Consider the following 14,920-nt stretch of genomic DNA (forward strand, 5'->3'; position numbering starts at 1 on the left):
TTGCTTTTTGAAAAACTATTTTTAAATTAATAGGGTGACATATGTCTGAGAGAGATCATATTCCTGTCTCCTTTTCAAAAACAGATTAAAACCACCTGGCGTCTCTTCATGCTTTGATGCCACTGCGGTCTATGCAGAAGAGTGGAGGATAAGCCATGATCTGTGGAAAATAATAATTATAAGTGGAGGAAAATCGAAGACCGTACCATAACCGTAAAAAAGAAAGCAAAAGAGACATTGTACTGCTAGCCAAAAGGTCTACCAGAAAATGGTACATGAAATCACATTCTGCACACAAACAACATGCAAATGTTAATATACGTTTGGCATTGCACTGTTAGCAGGGTGTGTGTGTGAATGATGTAATCTCAATGGCTCCAGCATCTAAGACAATATTTAGTATTATTGCTCTTTCTTAACTTTGAATAGAAAGTGCAGACTACCTATATGGAATTACTTGTCTCTCAAAGGACCCAAATCAAACATTCATGGAGTCATTTAATCTTTTCATGCTTGTGATTTCAGAGAATAGTTGTTTGGGGTATTTTTGAGTATAGCTAGCATATCGGATAACAAACTCCTAGGGTGAATTAGTGCACCTTTCAGTGAAAAAAAAAATCATAACCATGATACAATTTGGTTTGACTCTATCATTGAATAATGCAATATCATTTTTAACTATCTCACATTTTCTTAAAGAATCATATCAGCCTCTCTTGCACACAGAATAAGGTACTGAAAGAATATACTTAGTCTTCTGTAAGCTGGCCACTTGGGAAGATACATCCTTTATAATATGTTACTGCCCATTGTGACAGCTCCTCCAACTTTTTATGTGAAGTCAGGCACTGTTTTTTCTTAAGAATAGATTATGTAAAACGATGGACCACTGAAACATTAAAAAGAGGGAGTCCTCATGCTTCTATGAAAGCTTTCATAAAAATTAAAGGTCACGTTCAAAAACTGTCCACTTATGAACCACGGAGAAAAATATTTCACAACTACCCCTGCTCCTGCCCCAGGTTTCAGCAAGAAGACTGACGTGTTAACTGGATTCCTAACAAGGTAAATGTCTACAAAGAGCTTTTTCCTACAGGCAACATTTTAACTATTAGGCAGTTGGTCATATTACAGACTTGGGGAGGTAAAGGACTATGTTGTAACAAAGTTCTTATGAGTACCTGTAGTGAGTTAGTAGCAAATCCAGTGCGGTTTGGCGGAGCAGAGCACACATATCCCTTACAGGCAAGCAATCTCTGCTGTCTCCAGGGGTAAATCACGGAGCCATCCTTCTATTACTTCCTCCTCGATTTGGAGGATTGGCACATACTGTTCTAGCTAGGAACACTGTCTAATTTCAGATATATTTGCCAAGGCTATTGACGTGGAGCCTTTTTTTGCCATCTTGCAAGATGTGTCATTTAGATTCTTAAATGGAATAGTGGAAAGAGTCCATTTGGCCAACAAAACCAGAGTTAGAACCCCTGGGTTAGTTTATCACGATAGTTTTAAATTATTTCAACCTATGATACCCAGGATTATATTCAACCAAGCTGATTTTTGGGACACAGATTTGTAAGACTTGTTTTACAGAAACAGAGCATGCACTCAGATCGTAAAGCATTCCAGCATCTCTGAAGAGTCCAGATTGTTCTTAACGTTTGTGCCAAGTTATCAACAATTTAGAAAACAGTTGCCAAAGGTCGTTCCAACTACAGCTGTTTGGAAACACAGAGGGGTTTATTGATCTTTTCCTTTGCATAGCACTTTAAAAACATATTAATCCATTGTGGAAATAAAGACTATGACAGATCTTGATCATAACTTAGCCAAAGGTTGGGGGTGGGGGTGTTTATCAGGGTTGGGTTGAGGGTGAAAGGCTCCACTGTAATGCTATTGTTAGGTCCCTGTGTGGTAATACTCTTCTCATGATGTGCCTTTGACCTGGCACTGCATTTGACTCTCAACAAATTAGGGAAGCTGGCTCAGCTGGTTGGGAAAGAGCTCATTGGGCATGGCTGTTTAGGTGGCACAAATTTCACAGCTCCAAAGCAATCTGGAGCCCTCCCAGAAATACAGGTATCATATTCAAACAAATCACTAATCTCAGAGGCCAGCTCTGACTGTATGAAGTACTGTGAATCATGATCTTTAGGAAAACTAAATGACTGCTATCCAATTTAGCAGCTGGATTGTATTAGTTCACATTTTTAAGGACAAAGGTTATAATAACAAGGTCTTGTGTTACTCAATTTACTCAATTAGGTAACATAGTTACCTTAATGGTTCTGTAACAGTTTGCTGGTGTTAGGAGTGATATAATTTGTTTCTTCTAGGTAATACAAAAGAAGGGAATTCCATACATCAAGGAAGCCTAGTAGAAAATGGGCAGCTGGGATAAGAAACGGGGCAAAACAGGCACATTGTTGCTGAGAAGCAAGGAAAAATGACAACAGACATTAATGCTAGAAGCAAAGCCTGAGTACTTCAGGGCCTTGAAAGCACAAGCAAAAAAGTTTAAACCTGATACATCAAGCAAAGAAAACAGAGAACCCAAAAGACAAGCGTGTGCGTTAATACACACATGCACATACATGATGTACATATGTTTATAGAGCTTAGGGCTGGAACAATGGATTTTTCCTGTCTACTCAACACTCCACGATATTGTATTTTCTGTGGGATAACATTTGTGAATCTTGTAACAGGCTAATAAACAAGTAAAATTAATTTCATCTTTTAGATGATTAAGGTTGCTCTTATTTCTACTGTTCAGTTATATATCTTAGTATTGATAGGTTTTAGTTGCGTGTAATTCACATTGTGTAGCAGAATTTGGCTTATAAGCTGTAAAAGCAATTAAACATTTTTTAAGGTACAAGCTATGTTATCCACAGACCTGAAAATTTCTAGAAAGCACTTATGATACATCTAATATCCATAATGTTTAATAGCTGCTTTTTCATACAAACAGATTCTGCTTACTGGCAGAATGAGAGGGGAGACGGCTGGCAGGGTATTTTGAGGTGTGAAGAAAGGCTCTATGTTTGTTTTTTTCGAGACTGAACTTTTTTCGATTCCTCAGCCTGCTGTTCACGAGACTGGGGCCAACCAAAACGCACACACCCTTAGGAGCTGCCAAGAGCCCTTATCAATGCTTGTAGCCGCTTCTCACACCATTTACAGAGGCGCAAAGGCCCCCCTTTCCCCCCCTCCGAGGGGAGCTGTAGCTGCCCCGGGACCCCGTCCCCGGGACCCGCCGGGCAGGAGCCGCTCCTCGCCGGAAAGCCCGGGGGGCTGAAGAGAGGATGAAGCTGGGCTTCCCTCTGGCCTTTGGTCTCTGGGGTTCATCCAGGCGCTCGGGAGAACGATTTAATGACCTGCTCCACCCCGCTCCCCCCGCCCAGGCAGCTCCGGGCGGCTCTCGGTCACACGGGGGGGGGGGGGGGGAACGAGCGGCGGGAGGAGGAGGAGGAGGGAGGGAAGGAAGGAAGGCAGGAGAGAGGGAGGGAGCGAGGGAGGGAGGAAACCGGGCAGGTGACACCGCGCTAGGTTGCTCCGGCTCGGCGGGCACGGCGGCAGCGGCGCGGCGGCCATGCACGTCAATGGCAAGGTGGCCCTGGTCACCGGCGGGGCGCAGGGCATCGGCAGGGCCTTCGTCCAGGCGCTGCTGGGCAAGGGCGCCAAGGTAAGCCCCGGGCAGCGCCGCCGCCCGCCCGCCCGCCTCGCCCCTCCGGCCGGCACCCGCGGGCGCGGGTGCCGGCCGGAGGGGCGAGGCGGGCGGGCGGGCGGCGGCAGCCCCCGCGGGTCGGAGCGGAGCGGGAGCCGTCCCTCCCGCCGCCCCTCCGCCCGTCCCTCCGCCGCTCAGCCTTTCCCCCCACCCCACCCCACCCCCGCCCAGGTAGCCCTGCTGGACCGCAACTCCGAGGCCGGGCAGGAGAGCAAGGCGGCCCTGGACGAGCAGTTTGAAGCGCAGAGGACGGTGTTCATCCAATGCGACGTTACGGATCAGGAGCAGCTGAAAGGTAAGAAGGAAACTGTCCGCGCTGTGCGCCGGCTTAACATGCAGCAACCTGAAAGAGCCTGGGCTGCTGCACCAATAAGGGTGCAATTAAGGCTTCGGGAGGACAGCCTCCTCCCAATCGCTTCTGACAGTGACTCAAAAAGGATTTGTTTGTGAACCTGCAGATGTGAAATATTACCACCACCACGCGTGTATTTCACCGTGTTACTTGGCACATCGTAAAGAAAAGCCCAAGAAATCATTTCCATTGAGTGCTGTGTGTGATAGTTTTCCATGAAAGCTGCCTCTGCAGAAGATAATTGTTATTTTATGAGCAGTGTATATAAACTTTAAAGCATGGACTTGCTTTTTATGAGGTTTCTGTACAGACTCCAAGCTGTATTCCCTCATCACAGGAGCAATAACTTCTGCTCTGGGTTGCAGCGCTCTGTCCATACAGCACACTTACTTTCAACATGAGCTGCAGTAGCTGAAATCGGAATTGGGGAAAGATGGCACGTTGCTTTGTCACAGTGTTAAACACGGGTTGACAACGTTTCGCACCCGTTTTGCAGAGGCAGGGAATGGCAAGGAGCTTCCCTTGTGTATGATTTGCATTCATGTTTTCACTTCATGAATAAATCATGTTACCTACTGAGTTCTTAGAGTGTTGTATAATGCTGATGTACCCTTCACAATATTTCGTAACAGGCATGTCACTTCATCAAAGTTTCATTATTGAAGAAGTACATTCATACAGTGACTCAGATTCAGATTTTGACAGCACTTCTGTCTGTGCCTTTTCCCCAGATTCATTTGTGTCAGGCTAGATGTGAATGTTTGCAGTTCTGTTTTTATGTGCTACACTTCGCTGGCCACTTAGCAGTGGTGATTGGGCATATCCATTCCTCTGTCACAAAACGTTGCAGCTAGTCCAGAATTCAGCAATATTGTTCACTGCTCTGAACTAGCGTGATAATGCCTAATTCCGAAGCTTTACACTGTCTGTCTATAAGAGAGATGCTGGACTTTAAATTTGAGATCTGCTCTAATCAGCAAGCAAAGTTATCAGCTAGGTTGATCATTGACTTTTTCTCCAATTGGGAGGAGTAACCTAGGAGCAACAAAAGCATCCTAGGGGTAGGAATAGCATGTGCTGCAGCATCTGCCATGATTCCTCCCCTTATTAGTGCCAGGCTACCGCAGGACCAACAGGGTGTGCACTGGGAACTGGAGTGAGCAGGATGGGTCAGAGAGGGAGGATTTGGAACCAAGTTAATAGGAAAAGAGCAATCAGAGTGGGATTGGGATGGGCCGTCGCAAGGAGCAAGAGCAAGAATGTGCGGCTGCTGCTTATGCTTCTCTGATACTGCATTATTCCTGCTGCGGGTTTCTTAGCATAAATTTGCAAACATGTCTTACAATCCTTTGGGGTTTCTGGGGTACTTTTTAGTGGTTCTGTTGATTGGGGGTTTTTCTACTGCTTTATTTTCCTATTTTTCCATTTATAATTGCAAGCCACCACTTACTAGACTTAGATTAATTTCACGCCTAGTGTTTAAAGTTCTTAGTGGAGGCATCAAGTCCTGTGCTGGCTTTTTTATGTTAAAGGTCATGCGCATGAATGAAGTTCCTCTTATTTTAACTTTAGCCCTTTTGGTATGAAGCAAGCCATGGTACTAGAACTAGTATCTGTAGGTACATAAGGCTGATGGGTAGGAAACCAGCTGCTTTATCTACTTTCAAGTCTCGCTTGTGCTTTTTTCTCTGGTGGCTTTTTGACATAGTTCCCCACAAAAATCTTCTATCTTGTCCCACTTGTGAAAAATCACCACACGTTTACTTCTACTTTCCATGGATATTTAGGAAGCTCACATGTAACTTGTACTTACTTGTGTTTGTACTTACTTTCCACTCCTTTTCTGACCTCTCCTTTAAAAATGGATCCTCCTTCTCATTTTTCATTTTTCTCAATTCAATATTTCATATTTCACATGATCATGTGCTTTTTATGATTCCATAAGCACTAACTAGTGTGCAATGTAAACACAGAATTATTCTACATTTGAAAAGGGAAGAACAAGTCAGTTTACACTAACATATAACTTTATAAAGAATTTATAATGAGATTATTCTTTTTGTGGATAGCTAATGGATGGGACTACTGTAGGCAGGTAAACTTTTATCAGAAATATTCCAAATTTGAAATGTGATTGAAATGAGAAGTGTGAAATGAGAAGTGATTGGAGAGTTAAGTTGAGAAACCAGAGAATGAATTAGCCATGGACACACCAGAAGCCAAAAAAGCAGAAGGCCAAAAATAGAGGTTTTAGTAAAATTAAAATAGTCTAGCACTGAATAAGAATATTAGAAAAATCTGTACAGTAAAGGCAGTTGGACAAATAAAACCTTTCCCATCAGTTGCCCATGTCTTGTCCTGATGACAAGATGATGACTGTGATGGACCTGCAGCATTCAGGCAAAGAAAAGGCTGTAACAGTACTGACCATCTGGTGTAAACCCCTGCAACCACTGCAAAAAAGGTAGATCTCTTAAAGCTGCTGCTATGCTTGTGGTTGACACTAACAGCCAAAGACTAAAGATCAGAGAATTAAGATGGTCCTAGGATCATCTTTTAGTGAAGTTTTTTTATTAAGGCCTGTCAAGCATAATTTCAGTGTACCTGGAATACTCTAGATATTTAGTAAGTCACAAAACGATGCTTTTTAAAACAATATGGGGGGAGATGTCTTGGTTTGCATAATAGTAAACATTTAGCGATGAGGAACAATATTCAGAGGGAAAACCAAACAAGCTATGTATACATGTCAGATGATGTTTGCGGACATGGAAAATCTTAGTCTCGAATGAACATCTGGAGGTCATCTCATCCAACTTTCCCATCAAAGCAGAGCCAGCCTAGTCGAGTTTGCTCATCCCTATGACATCATCATGTTTTTTCCATACACATCTCTTATCTTAGTTCAAACACTGTCACCTGGGAGAACACAATGTTGTCGAAGTTTCCCAGTTCATTATTTTGAAATTCTTTGGAAGTCAGGTCACTATTTTCATCAACAGAAGGAAGAAGATTTGAATGTGAGAAACACACTATTGAAGTTACCTGACAAGTAGGATGTATAACAATTTATTCATAAATGGATAGGAACTATGATGAATTATTTGTAGTTGAAAGATTCATATTAGTTATATAACTGAATAAGAATTGTGTTCTTAGGTTAAATTCAGGCTCAACCAAGAAAATTGTTCTGCCAACACGAAGCTTTTATTTTTCATTTAAAATCGATGGTGCCAAATATTGAATTCACTAGCTATAGCAAACTGTTACAAATTAAGCTACAAATGCTTAATTTATATAACTAGGGTGCCGAACATCCTATCTAGTACAAAATGCATGCGTGCTAAGAACTTTCATTAGCTCCTGTTACAAGGCATTATAAAACTGAATAACAAGGTGACTGTGGTATCTTAATCCTTTCAGTTTTCCTGAATACGTTTAATATTGGTAAATGGTTAGATAAATAATTTAATTGCATGTTGCTCATTAGTGGTTAAGAAAACAGTGAAGACATTTTGGTAGACTAACAAAACATTAATTTGTATGCATGCAGTGTATTTTTATATCTTACTTTCCATAAGTGCTAAGAAATTTCACCCTTGGATCTTACTATAGGTGCTTTCAAAAAAGTAATTGAACATTTTGGAAGGCTGGATATCGTGGTTAATAATGCTGGTGTCAACAATGAGAAGGACTGGGAAAGCACTATACAAATTAACTTGGTAAGCTTTATCTCCTTTCACATGTTCATACTTTATTTAATGCTGGAATACACTTAACAGCCCTTGGCTTGTACAGGTTGTGCCATATGACAGAACATGAGTCATTGGGTTGGTAAACACAGCTTTTGAAGCAATAGCCATGTAGCTGCATATGTACTAACCAATAAATGTGTGTGGTGTGTCCTTTAAGTTGTCTGTCCAAGAGGTACAGCACTGTGTCGAGGTACTCAGGCTAACACCTAACAAAATTATCTTTCTATAAAACCCAATGAAATCCCAGGTAGGTGTAACAATTTGGTGCCCAAAGCAGCAGAGCTGCATCTACCGGAGGCCAGTTTGTTTATAAGAATATTTTAGAACATTTTAGTGACTTGTGAGACTCAGCTGCCCTGCATTAGAGAATAAGTTGCCATTTGTTGGTATTACAAGTAAACTTGTTCAACCAAGAGTTGCCCATTTTCTTTGCCGATGAAGCAAACATACTACCTGAGCTTTCAATATAGGCCATTTCACCATCGACACTGACAGAAGCACAGCACTTAACAGCATTTACTTGTTAAAACCCAGTATATTCAACAAGCCGATAAAATTCATTTTCCGACTATTATCAGTTCTTTGATATCATCTGATACCTCATCAGGTGAGACCATAATATCTGTTTCTCAGTTGAAAATTTTTTGACTACACTGCTAGGAGACCTATGCTTCAAAAGAAAGATCAGCTTTCTAGGTTAATAAAATTCTGACCAGCTCATATCCTACCACATGCAAAGTTCTAATTCGATGGTGATTCAGCGAGTCATACTTACAAAGTGTTATCCAGATCTGCAAAGAAAGTAGCAAAAGGAAACTTGGAAGAGTGCATGGCGGAGTTTTCTCCAATCGTTTGGAATTTGTCAATGCAACAAGAAAGCTCAGGATAAGAAAATTAATAGTTCTTTTTTTGTCAAAAGTTTTAAGGACAAAGGTACCCGAGTCTTTGAATCCTAACATCTCCATGAAAACAAACTAATGAAAAGGCAAGTAACACAAGGTGTATATGTGAAGCTATAGGACAATTAATGGGAAAATATGTATTTAAGAAAAAGTTAGGTTTAATAATACCTTTCTGATCTTCTATATCTATCCAAGGTCAATTTTTCTTCTTCTTGGAAGGGACTGAACTGAGACCAGAGCTTAAAATTTCTGCAATAAGAGAAATACATTTGTTCAATTTTCTTTGCCTTTTCTTTGCTTTTTCTTTAAGATTTAACTACACGTTATTTCTTCCTCCCTCTTTCATTTCTACAATATTCAGGAAACTTCATATTGTAAAGTAACAGGAGTGTGACATCCTCAGTGCTATGCAACATCAATACCTATTAGTACGGATCCCTTGAATTTGAAAGAACACTTTACCTGTATTCTAGATGAATTATTTCTGTTTATTTTGGTGCCTGGTTTAACACAGGATATAAGTTACTGTAGGTTCCCAACCACCTGTCAAATTTGAAAGCACAGATAGTTAGTCATCACCAGAAAAAACAAAGTCCATGTGAGAAACACATTTGCTTGTGGTTCACCTTTAAATTTAGCTCAAAAAATGAAGGCATTTCAGATCAGCAAATCTTGAAGATATTTAATGACCAGGATAGTATCCTAACTTAGATAAGATATTTAAAAGCAACAATTTTTCAATGCCAAGAACTTCAAACAGAAGACATTGAGAAACTCCTCCTACTATTCTTTTTGTCTTATTACCAGTCATTGGGCTGCAACAGACCCTAGGTGGGTTTGAACAGTCTCAAGTAGCAGAAAAACTGGAATACAAGTCTTACACATGGATACACTGAACTGTCAAGCTACTGCCCCTAAAACTTTAAAAAAAAAAAAAAAGGGAAGATTATATAGTTTACACATTATTGTACAGTTAAGTTCACCATAAATGTCCTAATGACTTAATTCATAGCTGAAAATTGAAGAATTTCATCACTACATGCTGATGACTGGAATATCTAAAATGATCAAGCAGAGTAGAAATATAGCCATGTGGGTCAAATCGAGGACACTCTAGCATCCAAATATCCTCATTTATCTTTTGATTTGAATATTCTTTCTCTCTCCAACCTTGAGCCAACTAACTAGTTTATTTCCATAGGGCTTTTCTATCTGGTCACCGTAATTTCCATGAACCAATACATAACATTTTGAACTTTTTGCTTTTTAACTTATAACAATGGAAGAATAAAAGCTGCTGCATGTAATACATTGTATTGACAGGTTCCATAAAATATCTTTTGCTTCTTGTAGAGAAAAGAGCAAAACCTGTTTGAAATACATGTTTTTAAAATGTTTCTAATTCCCCAACCTCAGACATTTTAAGTAGTCTTTGTATTATCCCTAAGAAGAGGAGTAACTTCTATGGCCACACATTTTCTACTTAAAAAGGGGGGAAAAAACCCTCTACACGCCAGTCTTTGTCTTAGTGATATCATTTATCTCTTCATACAACAAATATTCCCTGCCCCAGTTTAAAGTACAAAGTACAAAAGTAGAGCAGTACGGAGCAAGATAAATCAGAACAAACACATATGGGGTGTGTTCTTTATGGCTAAAACAGTTCACAGAACCGGTTGGTCTTCAGGAATATTTTTAAAGGAGTGAAAGGAAGTTCACTGATAGTATTGCTTGAGAAAGCACAAAGAACAGAAATGAAGAAACAGGTTAAAAAAGAGGGACTTAATTTAGAAGAAAAAAGAGGGAATAAAGCACAATTCCTATTTTTATACATTACAGTTTCCTGAGGGCAAGAAAGACATCTTCATAAAGGTGGGGGGCAAAAAGAGTATCAACTGCTAAAAGCATATTTCTGTTGCAGTTCTTTCCACCATTTTGTTATATTTTGTTCTAAACAACATCCACCTTTTGGTTACTTTATTAAATATTTGTATTAAATGTTTTAGTTAGCTATTCCAGCAATTACATCCATTCTTCACCTCAAAGCTCCAAAGCTGGTAGTGCTGACTTGGTCAATATCATCTTGATCAATGGCAGCTTCAACTACTCATACGCATACAAATGTACAGTCTTGTTACTACAGTGTATAAAAAAAGATCTCGGCAATCATATAGGAATTCAATTTTAAATGGGTATAACCAGTGCAGTTTCAGCAATCCACCATACACACTCATACCTATGCACAGAATAGCAAAAGGACACGACATATGCACTCTTATGAAAAGTCCTACCTACAGTCCTCCAGGATGACAAGAACAGTGTCTGTTGCATTCAACTTCCTAAGGATTTATGCCTAAGGAATCCAGAAATTTTATAATCTGACTTTTTTTCTCTTCAAGTCCCTAAAGAAAGAAAAGTGTCCACATCTTTCTGAGCCTTGAACATATATGTTAGCTAAACACAATTTGGTGTTCTATGAAGCTTCCCTAATTTTATCTTGTGTTGCTGATGTAGGCTTTCTGGAACCACTGTAATTATAAAGGCTGCCATAATTACAGTATCTTTTCTCTCTACAAATGCAGTTAGCACATTTTGTACTAGGACAATCCCAAAATTTACTTGGAGCTTCTTTTTTTTATGCTCATATCAGAGGTTTCTGAAAACTGGTATAGGTTGCAGTATACAGTAAAATGTAGCAGTACAGGGTATCAGATATGCTTACATTTAAATATTACCTGTATCAAAAGTACAGAAGCACTTGACATAACCTTCTATCTTACTGTTTTCTTATGCTAACAAATTAATTATTTTGTAAGTGTATTTAAAATGATTCCTGAAATGAAATTAAATAGACTCATGAAAGAATTTGACTGCAAAGCCACAATTATCTCCTGTTTATGTGAAAAGAAGATGGAGACTCCCTTTTTACAAGGAGTCACATGGAGAGGACAAGGGGGAATGGACACAAGTTGCTCTTGGGGAGATTCCGACTAGACACCAGAGGGAAATTTTTCCCAGTGAGGACAGTCACCCATTGGAATAATCTCCCCAGGGAAGGGGTTGACTCGGCCACATTGGACGCCTTCAAGATTTGGCTGGACAGGGTGCTGGGCCATCTTGTCTAGACTGTGCTCTTCCTAGAAAGGTTGGACTAGGTGATCCCTGAGGTCCCTCCCAATCTGGGGTTCTGTGATTCTGTGATTTTGCACATTTTAACACGTTATTCTGGTAAAACTTTAAATTGCAGGCCATAACTTGGACATGCCAAAAAACCCCAGTCATATGGGATCCAATTATTTACATGTTGCCCAGAGACAAATAGAATTCAAATACATATGTAAAATTTGTTCAGATACATGTCAGCCACATCCTTTATTACTAGGCAAAATGTGGCTGTACCAAACAATTCCAAGTTTTTACATTTTTCATGGGTTTGCATAATTTATTTCCATAAATGACAAAAGTGACAGGTTTCTGTGAACTTAGAAAAGCCTTTTTCTAAAATGAAGTCTACCTAACTTGGGGTTTGTCCCTGCAAAATACTTAGATTGTTACTATAAATAAGAAAATGCAACAGTATATATATGTGTGTGGCTCCATTCTATATAGCTTATGGTGAAATAAAAGTTCCAGCAACTAGAAAACCTTGCAAAATCAATTCATTTGCTCATCAGTAAGGAACTAGTCCTCAAAAGGCCAATTAAAGTCTTGGCAGAAACCAGAAGGCTAACTAGGCAAATTTCAGAAGTGCTTATTTATTTTTGGGACAAAGACTTCATGATTATCACAAGGCCGTTCCATTGTGCAAGCTATAAAAGGGATCTCCTGGGAGTATGCTGCAACCTTCTCCTGGTCCATACACCTTGCTCTCCTTTCACAGTCTACCAGGAGAAAGACTGAACTTTCATCTCAAAATAACGTGCCAGGACACATAGCTGGATTCAGCAGGTGGGAATTACCACCAAGTCCCACAGTACAGCAGCAAGCACTGTTTCTTAATGCTATCAACATAGAAACAAACTAAAGCAGGGTTGAGTATTTGCACAATTATTTTGCAGTTTACCGTGCTGTCAGGTACAAGGTTTTGGGTTTATTACTGTATGGTGCTTCAGAATGTCTGATCTCCTCTAATTTAAATCTGTAATTTATGGAAGATAATACTAGGAGGTATATCCACACTCACCATTATAACTTTATTGGAAAGGATCGCAAATTTTGTACCAGCAGTTGAAGAGTAAGATTGCCTGTCTTGCGAGCACACTCAGACCTGCAGTGCATCTTGATGGTCCATCTTCATTACATGCTATTGTAAAACACTATTTTGGTAAGAAAACAAACAGCAGTATCACTAAGATCACAGGTTTTTCAACAGCTAGGAGGACAACCGTTTAGATTATTTTCTGATTTTAATGATACTAGTTTTCAGTCGCCAGGAGAAAAAAAAACTAGGTGAGAGTCAGCTGTCCCAGATTTCACTTTACCTGCATTTAATTGCAAATTTTACTACTTTCCTACTCCTCTTCTTGACATGTTTATGGACAATATCCATGCAGCTGAACACAGCTGTAAAAAATTCAACTCTAAAATGCATCACACTTTGTTGTACAAAGTCTCGCAGCATATTTTCATCTTAAAACAAGTCAGACAGGGGTTTTTTTAATTAAGTAATTTTAAATGTTAACTTTCCCAGAATTTCTATTTGCAATAGACAAACTATGAATTATTGTTGGTTAAGAGCATAGGATTAAATTATTATTCTTAAAAGTATACATGGAGAACTCCACAATCTGAAGACACCTTTAGTTTCTCTCAGTTTATTGGAAGGCAAATTGCAGATATTTTTCATCATATCCCAAAACCAGGAAACCGGGCTGCACAAAATGCATCATTCTTTGCCTTTTTTACTTCCTAGTGTATATTTCATGGTATAGTGAAGTAACAGCTGACAAGCTCTCTTCTAGAATCCAGATTAAGTATTCTGACATCAACAAATAGGAATCCAAAGACACATTTCATATGAGAGGAGGCCTGAGGCTGCAATTTATGCACTTGCAGATGGATTTAATTAAAAAAAAACAAACCATAAACCAATATATTATTGTTCTTTGGAAAATGAGAGTCCAAAGACCATTGTTCTTTGGAAAACCTCTTTCCCATTTGAGTGTTTGGCACCCAGATATGACAGCCAGCTTCACTTTGTCAACTCAGCTGGATCGACAGGTTTGACAGGAAAGTGACACTAAGACTTGTAAGCACACCTTTTATGACTTTCATACTACAGTAAGTTCAGCCACTGTGTTGTTCTTTGGAGAACTATTAGGAGATTTTCTGGAAGAGAGGGGAATTCTGGCAAGAGAACGGGAGATCTCATACAACACCTTTCATCTGAAGTACCATCTGCTGAGCATGGAGACAGTTACGTTCTTCTCACCCTGTATGTTTGGTTCAGAGTTTAAATCCAGAATAATTCTTTATGTTACCAGCCCAAACATCAGAAATAGCCACGTCAGCTGAGATCAGACACAATTGATGAGTTTTTTGCAAGGATAATGGCAGGTGTAAGGGCAATATCTGAATGAAAGTCTGCCTTAGTTCTGAAGACAACCTCTCACAATGCCTACATGAAGAAGGCGGCTTCCCAGCCACCTGAAGAAAATCTAAGTTAATGGAGTCTAGAGAGAAAAAAGAGCAGTACAGTGATTTTGATAGGAGAGTCAAGCTACCCAGTTTTCCTTTGTCTTATAATTGTGGTTTGGCCAAAGACTCACCTAGCATTATTATCTATTTGAATGAGAAGCTGGAGGAATAGAAACATCATCAAGGACACCCAAGCTACTTCCTTCTCCAACTGATTTATTTCCCCTAGTCATCCTAAGTGGAATTCTCTTTTTCTGTTCAGCAGGCTGAGCCATGGCTCCAGGGTGTGATAGGACCTGCACCTGCTCTCCATAGACAGCATTAACCTCTTCCTTCCTAAAATGTTTTGGGTACAGCCTATCATGTCTATAAATTGAAAAACACCACCCACACTTAAGTCCAATTTCAGTTGAGCTGCCAATGAGTTCAGAATGAGTATACCTTACAGCAACACTACTAGGCATTAACGATCTTGTTTTTCAATAAATCCTTTAAAATTTACATGACATCAACATTAAACAGCACTTGACTACATTTATAATAT

At 39.7% G+C, this 14,920-nt stretch overlaps 1 protein-coding gene and 1 long non-coding RNA gene across 3 annotated transcripts in view; one reads left to right on the forward strand and one right to left on the reverse strand.

Moving 5' to 3' along the window:
• LOC135313068 (uncharacterized) lies at positions 1 to 3,751 on the reverse strand. The gene is made up of 2 exons (XR_010372657.1): positions 2,279 to 3,751; positions 1 to 160 (listed from the first exon to the last, which is right to left on the reverse strand). It is a non-coding gene; the product is annotated as an uncharacterized LOC135313068 (long non-coding RNA).
• HPGD (15-hydroxyprostaglandin dehydrogenase) overlaps positions 3,533 to 14,920 on the forward strand; it is a 26,366-nt gene continuing 14,978 nt past the window's right edge. Inside the window, exons 1-3 of one of the 2 annotated variants that reach the window (XM_064449689.1) lie at positions 3,533 to 3,688; positions 3,902 to 4,025; positions 7,698 to 7,804. In XM_064449689.1, coding sequence (XP_064305759.1) covers positions 3,596 to 3,688; positions 3,902 to 4,025; positions 7,698 to 7,804 — 324 coding nt within the window. In that variant the 5' untranslated portion in view covers positions 3,533 to 3,595. The remainder of the gene's footprint in view (positions 3,689 to 3,901; positions 4,026 to 7,697; positions 7,805 to 14,920) is intronic. The other variant, XM_064449688.1, reaches the window with a different exon arrangement.

The sequence above is a fragment of the Phalacrocorax carbo genome, chromosome 4 (genome assembly GCF_963921805.1).
Source record: "Phalacrocorax carbo chromosome 4, bPhaCar2.1, whole genome shotgun sequence".
Taxonomy (NCBI): domain Eukaryota; kingdom Metazoa; phylum Chordata; class Aves; order Suliformes; family Phalacrocoracidae; genus Phalacrocorax; species Phalacrocorax carbo.